The sequence below is a fragment of the Lutra lutra genome, chromosome 16, assembly GCF_902655055.1.
Source record: "Lutra lutra chromosome 16, mLutLut1.2, whole genome shotgun sequence".
In the NCBI taxonomy this organism is placed as follows: Eukaryota; Metazoa; Chordata; class Mammalia; order Carnivora; family Mustelidae; genus Lutra; species Lutra lutra.
In genome coordinates this window covers 19,965,117-19,979,458 of record NC_062293.1, presented here as the reverse complement: position 1 = coordinate 19,979,458, position 14,342 = coordinate 19,965,117, and the positions used below count along the sequence as shown (strand labels likewise).

The window sequence follows — 14,342 nt, the reverse complement described above, 5'->3', positions numbered from 1 at the left end:
TTCGATTGTTTCCAGGATGCATTCTCTTCTGAACTTCTTGAGACATTCCTATGTCACTTTGGATTCAGTTCCTGAGCTGTTCCATCAACCCTCTCCTGGTTCTGGGAAGAAGACTTTGGGAGCCCTTTTGACATAACATTGTATAGCTGTGTGTTTGTCATGTTTGCACCTTTCCCCTCACTTCCCTTCTTTGTCTTAAAGCCTTCCAACCCATGGCGTGGAGTAGAGTTCCCCATCTGGCTCTTCTCCCCACAGCTTCGTGGCTGGTGTGATTAACCGGGAGCGCATCCCTACTTTTGAGCGCATGCTTTGGCGGGTGTGCCGGGGGAATGTGTTCCTGCGACAGGCTGAAATCGAGAACCCCCTGGAGGATCCTGTGACTGTAAGACAAGGAAATTGTGTCCCGTGGCATAGGTCTTGTAAAAGGGAGCTCAGAGCAGTAACCCTGCATGGTACCCCCTGAGTCTGGCCCTCCCACAGAGGATCCCTTAAGTTTCCCCCTGCCCCGATCTGCAAATAGGAAGTATTGATCTTTTCCTCTTAACTTCCGTCCTCTATGTGCCGATGATGTGTACTGACAGATGCATAGACATTTCAAGCCTCACCTGTGTCAGTATTATTTGGAATATAAGTATATTTTCTCCCCTTATTTTAAACTTCAGCTTTATATACTTTCTGTTACTTATCAGAGGCCAAAAGAAAATTTATTAACTTTCTATGAAAATTCAGAGTGTGACATCTGAATTTTCCAGTTCCAAGTTTCCAACTCCAGTTCCAGTTCAATGTGTAAGGAGAGGAGAGAGTTCCTCCTCAACTATGACCTTTATAAGTTGATGAAAGTTTTACTTGGTAAGATTTTTTGTCTACTTGTTTGTTGGGAGATTTAGAAACTTTGTTTAAAACTAATACATTGTGCAAGATCAGAGGATCTTCCCTACCTTGTGCTTTGCAAAGTAGGAATGGCTGAACATCTTGGCATTTGACATAATGGGGCAGAGCTCTTAACATCAACATACACTAAGTATGGTGAATCCTGATTTCAAAGTTCCCAAGCAAGCAAGGTGAAGTGTTCTGCAAAAAAATTTACTTTACTTTTATATTGGTATTATTTGGAAGCCTGGGCTTTGTTTTTCTGTTGAAAGTTATCCTTTGGATTTTCTAAAATAAGTATCCTTTGCTCTCCACAAAGAGAGATTGGATTGTGAGACTTCTCATAATGAGTGGGTCATGCAGCTGAAATGGTCTGAGCACCTGAGGCTTTTATCCTTTTATCCTCCTGAACAGGAGAGTGGTGACACTTAGGGTTCAGGGAGCTCCCAGAGGAGCAGAGCTGGGCAGACTCCCCGCAGGCTGTCCTCGCGTTGTGGAGACACTGCAGTCTGTAGTGACTCTTAATGTGGAGCTGTTCTCGGGAATATTTGGACAAATTTCTGGGCAACAGAAAGATTATTTTATCAACAAGTTGAGGAAAGGGGTCTGGATAGCTACAGCAGAGCGGCTACACAAGGCACATGCTCCAGTTTATTTTCCATCCTGGAGAACTTAGGGATTTAAGACTCTTTGCCTCATTTTCTTCACTCCTCATCTCCTTTTATTCTTCTAAAGCCTGTTTGTTTTTTATTATAAGAATTCTGGGAATATGAGAAAATACAGGCAACCAGAGACAATACTGGTTAACACCCAGTTGTGCTTAATTTTCTGACCTTGCCCTGCAGTCCTTGTGTCAGACTCCACGTGTGAACTTGGTATTTGTAGCAGATGGCCCTCCTCCCTGGCCCTTAAATCAAACTTAGCATGAAGCATGAGATTCTATATCAGCATTCTTCCCAAACCCTCACCTCCTTATGGTTCCTCAGTCCCCTTTATCTGGGAACTTCTAAGCGTGGAACAAACAGGAATGGCTTCCTTTTCTCTCCTCCCTCCTTACTCAGGCATTGTAGGGTCTGAGGTTGAATTAGTAAAAAGGGCTATATGGTGCTACAAGGAGAATCATCTTAGCATCTGTATTTCAGCTCATGGTTGAGTTTAAAAACAAATACAGAAGGGTTTTTTGTGTGAATGGGAGACCACAGGGCAAATGTTCTAGTAACAGAGCTTAAAAAGTGCAGGGTTGCCATATCCTTCAAGGACTCCCATTGTTCCTGTAGCACCAAGTAGGGTATTTAAGAAATTTTCTTCCAGCTCAGAAATCTGAATTCTTTGTTTTGGGTTTGGGGCCCAGGGTGACCACGTGCACAAGTCTGTATTCATCATCTTCTTCCAAGGCGATCAGCTGAAAAACAGAGTCAAGAAAATCTGCGAAGGGTAAGAGAAATGTGCCTCCCAGAGGGTGCAGCCAGGCTGCCTATTAAGCCATGGAATATAGAAGAGTGAAACAGTAACCCTTTTAGTCTACTTTGACACAGTGCAAGTATCTTTTAATTATATTAGGACTATTTTAAACAATTAGAAATGACCTAAGTTCGTTTTTAAAAGTACTGTCAAAACCACAATTTCCTTTCTTTGAAAAAATGTATTTAGGACTCATGGTTTACAAATGCTACATTGTTTTAGGACAATGGGTTTGTGTACCCAGTAGTATGCTATATAGGCACTGTGCCCTCATACTTTTCTGAAATTCTACCCATAGGATCTCTTTTCCTTGCCACCTTTTTCTAATAATTTACAATATGATTTTGCACTACTGAGTTTTCATTTATTTTTATTTTTTAAAGATTTTTTTTTAAAGATTTTATTTATTTATTTGACAGAGATCACAAGTAGGCAGAGAGGCAGGCAGAGAGAGAGGAGGAAGCAGGCTCCCTGCTGAGCAGAGAGCCCGATGCGGGGCTGGATCCCAGGACCCGGAGATCATGACCTGAGCCGAAGACAGAGGCTTAACCCCCTGAGCCACCCAGGCGCCCCTCACCACTGAGTTTTTAACACTTTAAGGGAATTCAGTAGCTGCAGAGAATGTAAGGGTAGTTCAGATGTTCTTGCTCTATCTATAGGACACTTAGAATTTATTAATGATCAGTGTGCCAGTCTGAGCTAATCCTGTTTTGGTCCTTCTAGTACACTGAGATTGCTTTCTGAGGTTATTTAAATTGGACAGGTTAAGAAACTTAAGTTTTCGGGGTGCCTGAGTGGGTCAATGGGTTAAAGCCTCTGCCTTCAGCTCAGGTCATGATCCCAGGATGCTGGGATCGAGCCCCACTTTGGGCTCTCTGCTCAGGGGAGAGCCTGTTTCCCCATCTCTCTGCCTGCCTCTCTGCCTATTTGTGATCTCTGTCTGTCAAATAAATAAATAAAATCTTAAAAAAAAAAAAAAAGAAAGAAACTTTGTTTTTCACTGGGCTGTGTCTGTATGTTCCAGGTTCCGGGCCTCACTCTATCCCTGTCCTGAGACACCACAGGAGAGGAAGGAAATGGCTTCTGGAGTTAACACCAGGATTGACGATCTCCAAATGGTATCAGAGGGCTGGAGGGAATTTGTGTGTGTGTGAAATACTATAATCGAAGACCATTCTCCTTCCTTGAAATATTAACAGTTTATGAGACACCTATAGCAGCCAGGATGCCAAAAACGAAAGTGTCCGTGGGTGACTTGTGCTGTTGGGCGCTGGGGAAAAGTTGCAGGGAATGACTGCTAAAAATAGCATGACAGTGTTAATCATCCTCAAACGCGACAGGAATGCTATACCTCCGAAATTGTTGCTGCTTTGAGTTTTCAGTTTCCCTCCTTATGAGTCTGAGATAATTTTTATGAGGTAAAAAAAAGTATACTTAGATGAGAAAAAAATATCAAGCAATACAGAAGTACACATAAAGTCAGTTCCTTCGTCTCTCACACTCTCTCTCCTTCCAGAGGCAGCCGCTCTTAATAGCTTGGTGTGTAACTCTGGTTACCTCAGATCTTAACCACACGGTCTAGCCAGAGAGGCCTACCGTAAGTCTTGTACCCCAGAAGAGACTGACATCACCAGTGTGGTTTATACACTCCATGGTTATCATGAGGTCCTAAGGTTGGAGTCATGACTGAGGCATCCATGGAGGGAAAGCATGGCCAGTTGGAGCTTTGTTCCCAGTTGAAAGGATGTGATGATTGTCCTCTTGAAGCATTAAAACACACAGCAGTCCCCGCTCCCCCTTCTCTGTGATTTTGCCTTCTGAGAGCTCAGTTACCCACAATTGACTGCGGGTCTGAAACATGATCCTCCCCCTGATGATGTCAGAAGGCTAGTAGCAGCCTACGCTATTCTCCTCACTCCATCCCTTCACCTAGGCATTGTGTCCTCTCACATCCTCACAAGAAGGGTGAGTATGGTACAATAAGATATTGAGAGAGAAAGACCACATTCGCATGACTTTTATTGTAACATATTGTTATATTCTGTTCTATTATTAATGTTAATCTCTTACTGTACGTAATTTTTTTAAATTAAACTTTGTCATAGGTATGTGTGTGTAGAACAAAATGTACTATAAATAGTTAGATAGTATTAACGGTTTCAGGCACCCACTGGGATCGGGTGGTGTCCCCTACAGATAGGGGCCACTGTACTTAATATCAAAGATAGTTCTTTCCAGCAGGGGCAGAATTGTCAGAGATATGTTCTCACTCCTATTTCAACTCCCTTTATCATCTTTCCCTCTAGCCCCCATTGTCTGTGACCCACCAACAACCTATTCCCATCTCCTTTGAGATACACTTAACCTGTTTAACCAAGGGAAGAGAGTTTTTTAGACTTTTAGACCTGCTGGCAGGTGATAGGCCAGTTAGTACATTCTGGGTTCTAGAGCTATCTTATCTCCTCCTTTACTTAATGCATAGGTTTTTATTTTTTTTTATTTTTATTTTTTTTAAAGATTTTATTTTATTTATTTGACAGACAGAGATCACAAGTAGGCAGAGAAGCAGGCAGAGAGAGAGGAGGAAGCAGGCTCCCCACTGAGCAGAGAGCCCGATGCGGGGCTCGATCCCATGACCCTGGAATCATGACCTGAGCTGAAAGCAGAGGCTTTAACCCACTGAGCCACCCAGGCGCCCCAATGCATAGGTTTTTAAAAGGCACGGGCAATATGCAAAATTTGATCTTTGAAATACCCAGCTGTATGAACTGAAACTTTTTTTTTTTTTAAAGATTTTATTTGTTTATTTGAGAGAGAGAGTGAGAGAGAGAGAGCATGAGAGGAGGGAGGGTCAGAGGGAGAAGCAGTCTCCCCGCTGATCAGGGAGCCCCATGTGGGACTCATTCCTGGGACTCCAAGATCATGCCTGAGCCAAAGGAAGTCACCCAACCACTGAGCCACCCAAGCACCCTGAACTGAAACTTTAAAAAGGAATAGAGGGTGGGGCACCTGGGTGGCTCAGTGGGTTAAAGCCTCTGCCTTCAGCTCAGGTCATGATCCCAGGGTGCTGGGATTGAGTCCCGCATCAGGCTCTCTGCTCAGCGGGGAGCCTGCTTCCTCCTCTCTCTCTCTCTGCCTACTTGTGATCTCTGTCTGTCAAATAAATAAATAAAAATCTTTAAAAAAAAAAAAAAGGAATTGAGAGGTGCCTGGCTGGATCAGTCGGTAGAGCATGCAACTCTTGATCTTGGGGCTGTGAGTTGGAGCCCCATGTTGGGTATGGAGATTACTTAAAAATAGAATCTTAAAAAAAAAAAGTGTGGATGTGGGGGATAGGGAAAGAGAAAAGCAGATAGGGCAATGCTTACAAGTTTATCCAGCATCCTTCCTGAAGTTTGAATAGTAGTTGTAAAATTGTCAACAGCCAGAAGGTGTGAAAATAACTTTGTTCCTTCTCAAGTGATACAAGAGATTCTCTAGCATGTGTGTTTTTTATGGAAGTCACCACCTATTGCCCTTCAGAAAGTAGTTACTACTTTTTTCTGAATTGACTTGATGAACCAGGTATGATGGAGCCCTGTGTATTTTTTTTTTTAAGATTTTATTTATTTATTTGACAGAGGTCACAAGCAGGCAGAGAGGCAGGCAGAGAGAGAGAGAGAGGAGGAAGCAGGCTCCCTGCTGAGCACAGAGCCCAATGTGGGGCTCGATCCCAGGACTCTGGGATCATGACCTGAGCCAAAAGGAGAGGCTTTAACCCATTGAGCCACCCAGGCACCCCAGCCTTGTGCATTTTAAAGAAATGTGGAGATTTAAGGTCAATTTTCATGCAGAAGTGTGAGGGGCGGGTTGCTCGCCCTTTGGCTTAGCCCCTCTCTTGCTGTTGAAATCATAAATGGTGATAAACAAGGCAGTAGAATGTTAAGTATTCCTGCTCTTAAGGGCAATGTGTACTGGTTTCCAAAGGATCACCACTGAAACGTCTTTTTTCCCCCCAAGAATCCTGACAGAAAGATAAAGACTTATCTGCCCCACGATAACAGTGGTATGTGGCAGTCTAAATATCTTCTAAGGGTTTGAGTCCTTCTGACCCCGCAGTGTCTCCTGTCCCTTGTTCCCTGGCATCCCTTGTTCCCTGGCATGGCGTCTCTCTTGGCATAGGCGGGCAGCGGCATTCAGCCCTGCCTCTTTCCCATCATTCCCCAGTGCTGGCTTATGTTCATCACATTCTGCAGCTTACTGTTTTTAATAGTGGATTTTGTCCAGTCCCAGCCCTATGCTGCTGACGTCTTTGAGTCTGAGTTACAGACTCTACATGGAAAGTCATTGCTCTTTAATGATCAGATAAGCTGTGGAGTTGGGGGGAAGATAAATATAGAGGACCTAAAAACTATCTCCTCAGGTTTCTTTTTAGCTAAAGCTGAATGAAAATGAATATTAGTAACTAAAATTCTAATTCCTTATAATCCCCCCCCCGAAAAAAAGCCATTCTAGTCAGAAGAAGAATAAATCCCTAGCAATCCTGCTCAGAAAGCTGTGCTCTTTGCTATTCATATGCTGAGACCTAAGCCTGGTGTAGAAGGATCTCTCCGTGCTGCTTTCTCTCCCATAAGGTTCTCAATCAAACAGAGGATCACCGCCAGCGGGTCCTGCAGGCGGCTGCTAAGAACATCCGAGTCTGGTTCATCAAAGTGCGGAAGATGAAGGCCATTTACCACACCCTGAACCTGTGCAACATCGACGTGACCCAGAAGTGCCTGATCGCAGAGGTCTGGTGCCCCGTTACCGACCTCGACTCCATCCAGTTTGCGCTCAGAAGGGGCACGGTGAGTCCCCCACAGCTGGCAGTGCAGCTGGGAGGAGCGGTTCCCATCCGTACTAACATTAATTGATGACATTTTATGGCATTTTTACTTTCAGAGTTCTTGGGTAGACTCATCTTGTACTCCTCTTGCCTTCTAACAATACATTTTGTGTAACCTTGTTTTCCAGATGTGGAAACTGCAGTTCAAAAAAATGAAATGACTGGGCTCCTGGGTGGCTCAGTCCTCAGTCGGTTGAGTATCTGACTCGATTTCAGCTCAAGTCATGATCTCAGGGCTGTGAGATCCAGCCCCACATTGGGCTCCGTGCCGAGAGTAGAGTCTGCTTGGGATTCTCTCTCTCTCCCCCTCCCCCACTCATGTACACGCACACTCTCTCGCTCTCAAAATTAATATATAAATATTAAAATATTTTTTTAAAAAGATGAAATGACTTGGTTATATACTCATGCTTCTTCAGAATAGCTCCTGACCAGAATGTCAGTTTCTTTATCCATTCTCTTTGCCCCTCAGACTGGTTCCCTTTTTTTTTTTTTTTTTTTTTTTTAAGATTTTATTTTCTTGAGAGAGGGGGAAGGCAGAGCACAAGCGGCAGGGGGTAGGAAGGGGCAGAGGAAGAGGGAGAAGCAGACCCCACTGAGCAGGGAGCCCGGTGCAGGGTCGTTGATCCCAGGACTCTGAGATCATGACCTGAGCCAAAGACAGCAGCTTAACCAACTGAGCCACCCAGGCGCTCCCATCAGACTGCTCTGAGAGATAACCCTGGCAGTCCTGTCTAGTAGTTTGAGTTCGAGAAGATAGTGCTGCTTTCTCCATAAAAGGGCAGAACAACAATACTCAACGCTGCTTTCTCCATAAAATGGCAGAACAACGATACTCTTAGAAAGGCACATGAGAATGTCTCCAGACAAGGAAGCTCTGTGTTTTCTTTGGTTGCACATTTTGGAATTGAATTTTCTCACATAAGGATATTCTTTGTAACACTTAATTTAAATCTTTCACTGTAGATTTTATACCTAGCTCATATTTCTCCAAAGACTGGGCAAGATTGACATACAATTTACATAAAGTAAAAAGCACCTATTTTATATGTGTAGTTTAATGAGTTTTGATAAATACATATGATCTAAGTTTGATATATGTGTTTACTGTTTCCCAGGAACACAGTGGTTCCACTGTGCCCTCTATTCTGAACAGGATGCAAACAAATCAGACGCCCCCAACCTATAACAAAACAAACAAGTTCACGTATGGCTTTCAGAACATAGTAGATGCTTATGGAATTGGAACTTACCGAGAGATAAATCCAGGTAAAAAAGCTTGAATCTTCTCCCTCTAAAGGTTTTATTTGTTTGTTTGTTTCTTCTAATGTCTCCCTTCAAATGTTCCTGAGTAACTGGCGTAAAACTAATGATGTTGTCAAGACCTCAGCCCTGGCAGAATTCCTGTAAGGAGGTGCCCATTTTGACACAGGGAGGGAAGTTTATTACTGGGCGGCTCTCCTTTGAGACATGGTTTTATAGGAGTGAGCTCAGGGGATTGGATTCTTTTTTTTTTTTTTTTTAATTTTATTTATTTATTTGGCAGAGAGACACAGCGAGAGAGGGAACATAAGCAGGGGGAGTGGGAGAGGGAGAAGCAGGCTTCCCGTCAAGCAGGGAGCCTGATGCGGGGCTCGATCCCAGGACCCTGGGATCATGACCTGAGCCGAAGGCAGATGCCCAACGACTGAGCCACCCAGGTGCCCCAGGGGATTGGATTCTTTTGTGTGCTCTCAACTATGAAACACCTGGCTTTCTCTAGCACACCATTTGTAGGAAGTGCTTTAAGCAAAAAGTTTTTTCCAAGATTTCTGATTTTTTTTTTTTAAAGATTTTTATTTATTTGACAGATCACAAGTAGGCAGAGAGGCAGGCAGAGAGAGAGAGGAGGAGGAGGCAGGCTCCCTGCTGAGCAGAGAGCCCGATGTGAGGCTCGATCCCAGGACCCTGGGATCATGACCTGAGCTGAAGGCAGAGGCTTTAACCACTGAGCCAGCCAGGCACCCCGATTTCTGATATTTTTAAATGGCTTCCCTATTCCAGGTTAGAGAAAACTTAGCAATTATCGACCATTTTAGACACAAAGCAGATTTCACAAAGCAAAAACAGGAGAGTAATTATTAAGTCACAAGTCTGAGAATTTGTTTTTAGCTAAAGTCTGCGGGACTGGCTTTTCTCTGGGCTCTGGTCTTCCTCCCACTTACCTGGGAACTTTATTCAGCTGAGAAATGGTTGCTGCACAAGAGAAGAAAGCTTGCCTGTCAAAGGAGCAGCTTTCTGGGGCTAGAGAAAGGGAATCAAAGAATAAACCACACCGTTGCCAGGTCTAGGGACAGAACTTTCACTTCCTGTGTTCTTTGTTTAAAATGCTAATGGTCGCCCAGATCCCATCAGAGCTGCTTTGTGAGGACGTGGGGATCCTGTCATGGAAGATTTTCTCTGGGAGTCTGTCTGACCAACAGCTAGAGAATAAGTCCGCTTATACTGATCTTAGTGTATGAGGAGGAATGTGATCTGCTGCTGATGGTCGCGGTTTTCTGTACTTCGTTTTTTTCCTCTGGTTTCTTTATAGCTCCATATACCATCATCACTTTCCCTTTCCTGTTTGCTGTGATGTTTGGGGACTTTGGCCATGGTATTTTGATGACCCTTTTTGCTGTATGGATGGTATTGAGGGAGAGCCGGATCCTCTCGCAGAAGAATGAGAATGAGGTAATGTTTGCTCCATCTGCATTGGACTGAAACTTTGTCATCTCTCAAGCATTCATTATAAAATTATGATCTGGGAGTCTTTTATCCATGCATTTACAGAGAAGTTACAGAGGCCATGACAGGAGTAGAGAAGTTATATTCATTTTAACTCTAAAGTAGTCATGTGTTGTGAAAGTAATTTCTTGTTAGCACTGTATTTGGCTTTTACTCTAAGCTCTTTGACCCGAGGTGGGTGGGGTAGATTAGTGTGAGAAGAAGGGTCATATATTCTCTGTAACATTGTCACAACATGAGCCATGAGGAGTATGTTTCATTGACTTCTTTCTTCTGGTTCCCAGATGTTTAGCACCGTGTTCAGCGGCCGGTACATTATCCTGTTGATGGGCGTGTTTTCCATCTACACTGGCCTCATCTACAATGATTGCTTTTCCAAGTCTCTTAATATCTTCGGGTCATCCTGGAGCGTACGGCCAATGTTCACTTTATATAATTGGACGTAAGTTGCAAAGAAGCTAAAAGTCAAAGTTCATTCCCTTTCTGTTCAGCTCTGATTGTCCAGACAAGAGGTAAACTTCTACCTCTTGAAGAGGTGGCTGACAGCGTCTCTGTTTAAGAAGAATCCAGTGTCCCCTCTTATTTATGCCCCAGCCAAGCAAATGTTTGTGATTCCTTCAGCACTATCAAGAAACTGAGTGCCTGGGGTACCTGGGAGGCCCAGTCAGTTAAACATCTGACGAAATCAGCTCAGGTCTTGATCTTGGGGTTGTGAATTCAAGCCCTATATTGGGCTCCATGCTGGGTGTGGAGCCTACTTATGATGCTTAGCCAACTGAGCCACCCAGGCAGCCCTAAGTGTGGAGCCTACTTAAAAAAAAAAGAGAAGAAGAAAAGAAAGAAACTGAGACTATAAATTTAGGCACATTGCTTCTTGTAAATTAAAAGCAGAGTCCCCAAATTCCTTACTTAGTTGTGTAGGTATGTTTGTTTGTTGTGGTCTTGTTATTTCTGATCCCTTCTTATTCTCAGATGCTAGTCGCTCCTCTTTTATTGAAGAGAGAAGACAGCTGTAGTAGGTTCTTTTAGGATCAGTTTTGGACGCCAGCAGTTTCCCTCTCTTGATAAAAATAAATGGAACTTTTCTCCTGACGTGGTAGGGAGGAGACACTTCGGGGGAACCCTGTTCTGCAGTTGAACCCATCCGTCCCTGGAGTTTTTGGTGGACCATACCCTTTTGGCATCGATCCAGTAAGAACACTTCTTTCCTTTTGTCTAACACCACATTTTTAAAAAAGATTTATTGGTTTATTTACTTACTTCCTTGAGAGAGAGCGAGAGAGAGTGTGCATGTGTATGGGGGAAGGGCAGAGGGGCAGGAGAGGAAGAGGGAAAGCATCCCAAGCTGACTCCTTGCTGAGCACAGAGCCCGTTCCAGGGCTTGGTCCCATGACACTGAGATCATGACCCGAGCCGAAACCAAGAGTCAGACGCCCAACCAACTGAGCCACACAGGCGCCCCTAACACCAGATTTTTAAACTGTAACCCGAAAGTGAGAGAATTAAATTGAAGATAGTTAATTTGGTTTTCAGCTGAGGTATTTTTGGAAAGCCTTTGTGTAGCGGTCTAGAGTACTTCCAAACCATAAGAAACCCAAATGCCTTGGGGAGCCAAATAATTTTTCCTGCACTATTTATTTCAGAGGTGTGTGATAATTTTGACCCTGGGAAGATTGACTTTTAAGACTCCTTCCCAGTTTATTTCTGTTTAACTTAGTTTGGCTTTTATTTTTAGCAGATGTTTTAACAAAGCAGAAGTAGTTCTTTCTATGGATTTTTAGATTTCATTTTTATCCTTATATACTTACAGAAACTTTTCCCAGAATTAACAAAAACAAAAAACAAAAACAAAAAAAACTTAGGCAAATAAAGTGTAATCAAATCTTTTGTATTGTCTGCTTAAAGGGGGATAGAGGGAGGAATTTAAGAATGAGCATTAGACAAAAAGGAGTACAGAATTCCAGAGGAAAAGCAGATTGTTATGGGACAGAAAGATCAAGGTTTCTTTAAAAAATGGGCATTAAGGGGCGCCTGGGTGGCTCAGTGGGTTAAGCCACTGCCTTCGGCTCAGGTCATGATCTCAGGGTCCTGGGATAGAGCCCCACATCGGGCTTTCTGCTCAGCCGGGAGCCTGCTTCCCTTCCTCTCTCTCTGCCTGCCTCTCTGCCTACTTGTGATCTCTCTCTCTGTCACATAAAAAAATAAAATTAAATTTTAAAAAAATGTGCATTAATTTGGCTTTTAAAAAATATTTCAGGGGCGCCTGGGTGGCTCAGTTGTTTAAGCGTCTGCCTTCAACTCAGGTCAGAATCCCAGGGTCCCGGGATCAAGTCCCACTCCCTGCCAAGCAGGGAGCCTGTTTCTCCCTCTGCCTCTCTCTCTCTTTTTCTATCTCTCATGAATAAATAAAGAAAATGTTAATAATTTCAGACTGTTACAGGTGAGAGAGAAGTATATGCAAAAGCATAGAAGTGGGGAGATACAAAGTTACTCATTTTGATTATTATAAAAGCAAATGTTACTGAAATGGTTGCTGTGGGCCAATCTCTGTACTCTGCCCTGAAATATTTCTAGCAGGGAAGTAAGTACTGCTCTCCCCGTCATACAGATAAGGAGACAGAGGCTTGAAGAGGTTGAATAACATTTCACATAACAAATGTTTACTGGATCCCTGTTGTGTCTAGGCATAGTGCTTGCTGGGGGAAACACATAATTGCAGTTGTAGCCCTTGCCCTCAAGTAGCTTAGAGTCTAATAATAATACTAGGTAACATTCTATAGTGTTCTGTAGTTAACAGAAAGTTTTTTGGTTTTGTTTGTTTTGTTGTTGTCTTGCATACATCTCATTTGATGCTTAAGGGTAGGTGTTGAGTTTGAAGAACCTGTTGGACGCACAGGTATACATGTCCATCAGGCCGTTGGAGCTATAGAACTGAATCTCAGGGCACACTGGGTCTGAGAGAGAATCAGCTACAAGTTTTCAGGTTAGAAGTCACCGAACATGAGCGCCTCACAAGGACCCCGGTTCAGGAAACATGATGCGAGGTTAGCTGGCAGCAGACCTGGCCCCTCATGTTCCTGAGTCTGCACTTCGTCCTGAAGAAGACAGTGGGAGTGTGGGGTGGGTTTAGGCACAGGGAAGTGCCTGCATCAGAGGCGTTGGTTCAGGAAACATAATCTGATGGTCAAGTAGAGGCAGAACTGTGGAAAATACTGCAGATGTCCAGGCCCAGGTGACAAAGCTTAAGGCAACTGATATTTAAAAATAGATGGAACTCACCTAGAAGACAGACTAGAAGAACAGGTGAATGACAAGCTTATGGATCCCACAGGACGGCAAAACTCCAGCACCAGGGGAGGAGACTATTTTGAGCTCCAGGTGTTTGCTCACTACTCGTTTGTCCTTCAGACTAACATTTTACATTTCTTTTTTTTTTTCTTTGTTTCTTTCTCTCTCTCTCTCTCTCTGTTTTGTTTTTTTTTTTTTTTTTTGCCTTTTTCCTGTTTCAAATAGATTCTTATTTTCCAAATAAAATTAAAAAAAAAAAAATAGATGGAAAGACAGCACCATGGGGATATGATCAGGAAAACAATGACCGTGGGAACATCTACAAAATAAATGTCCCAGCTTCTTCAAATATTTTGTAAGGAATGAAAAAGGAGAGTAGAGGGAGAATTTATAGATTAGATATTTAAGAGCTGTGTCAGTGTAGAGACCTAATCTGGACTCTACTTTGAATAAATGAAATTCTTTTTCTTTTAATTGAAGCATAAGTGCCTGGGTGGCTCAGTCAGTTAAGCAACTGCCTTCATTCGGCTCAGGTCATGATCCCAGGGTCCTGGGATCAACCCCTGCATTAGGCTCCCTGCTCAGCAGGGAGTCTCCTTGTCCCTCTCCCTCTGCCTCTCTCCCTCTCTCTCCCTAGCTTGTGCTATCCTTCTCTCTCTCTCTCGCTCTATCTCTCTCAAATAAATAAAATCTTTTTAAAAACAAATAAATAAAAAATTGGGGCACAATCAAGGAATTTTAAATACTGACTGTATGTTTCATGATATTAAAGAGTCATTGTTAATGCTTTTGGGAGTGATAACAGTATTGTGGTCATGTTTTTAAAAAAATTAGTCCTTACCTAAAAAAGGTGGGGTGTGGTGCCTGGGTGGCTCAGGCAGTTAACCATCTGATCTTGATTTCAGCTCAGATCATGACCTCAGGGTCATGAGATTGGGCCCCATGTCCATCCTGGGTGTGGAGCCTGCTTAAGATTCTCTTGGGGTGCATGGGTGGCTCAGTGGGTTAAGCCTCTGCCTTCAGCTCAGGTCACGATCTCAGGGTCCTCAGATTGAGCCCTGCATTGGGATCCCTGCTGAGCAGGGAGCCTGCT

At 43.4% G+C, this 14,342-nt stretch overlaps 1 protein-coding gene across 5 annotated transcripts in view; it reads left to right on the top strand.

Moving 5' to 3' along the window:
* Positions 1 to 14,342, top strand: part of ATP6V0A1 (ATPase H+ transporting V0 subunit a1) — a 64,008-nt gene that overhangs the window by 27,963 nt on the left and 21,703 nt on the right. For all 5 annotated transcript variants that reach the window (XM_047706829.1, XM_047706828.1, XM_047706827.1 and 2 more), the window contains exons 7-14: positions 256 to 382; positions 2,222 to 2,304; positions 3,356 to 3,449; positions 6,945 to 7,157; positions 8,314 to 8,464; positions 9,768 to 9,907; positions 10,246 to 10,403; positions 11,062 to 11,152. In XM_047706829.1, coding sequence (XP_047562785.1) covers positions 256 to 382; positions 2,222 to 2,304; positions 3,356 to 3,449; positions 6,945 to 7,157; positions 8,314 to 8,464; positions 9,768 to 9,907; positions 10,246 to 10,403; positions 11,062 to 11,152 — 1,057 coding nt within the window. The remainder of the gene's footprint in view (positions 1 to 255; positions 383 to 2,221; positions 2,305 to 3,355; positions 3,450 to 6,944; positions 7,158 to 8,313; positions 8,465 to 9,767; positions 9,908 to 10,245; positions 10,404 to 11,061; positions 11,153 to 14,342) is intronic.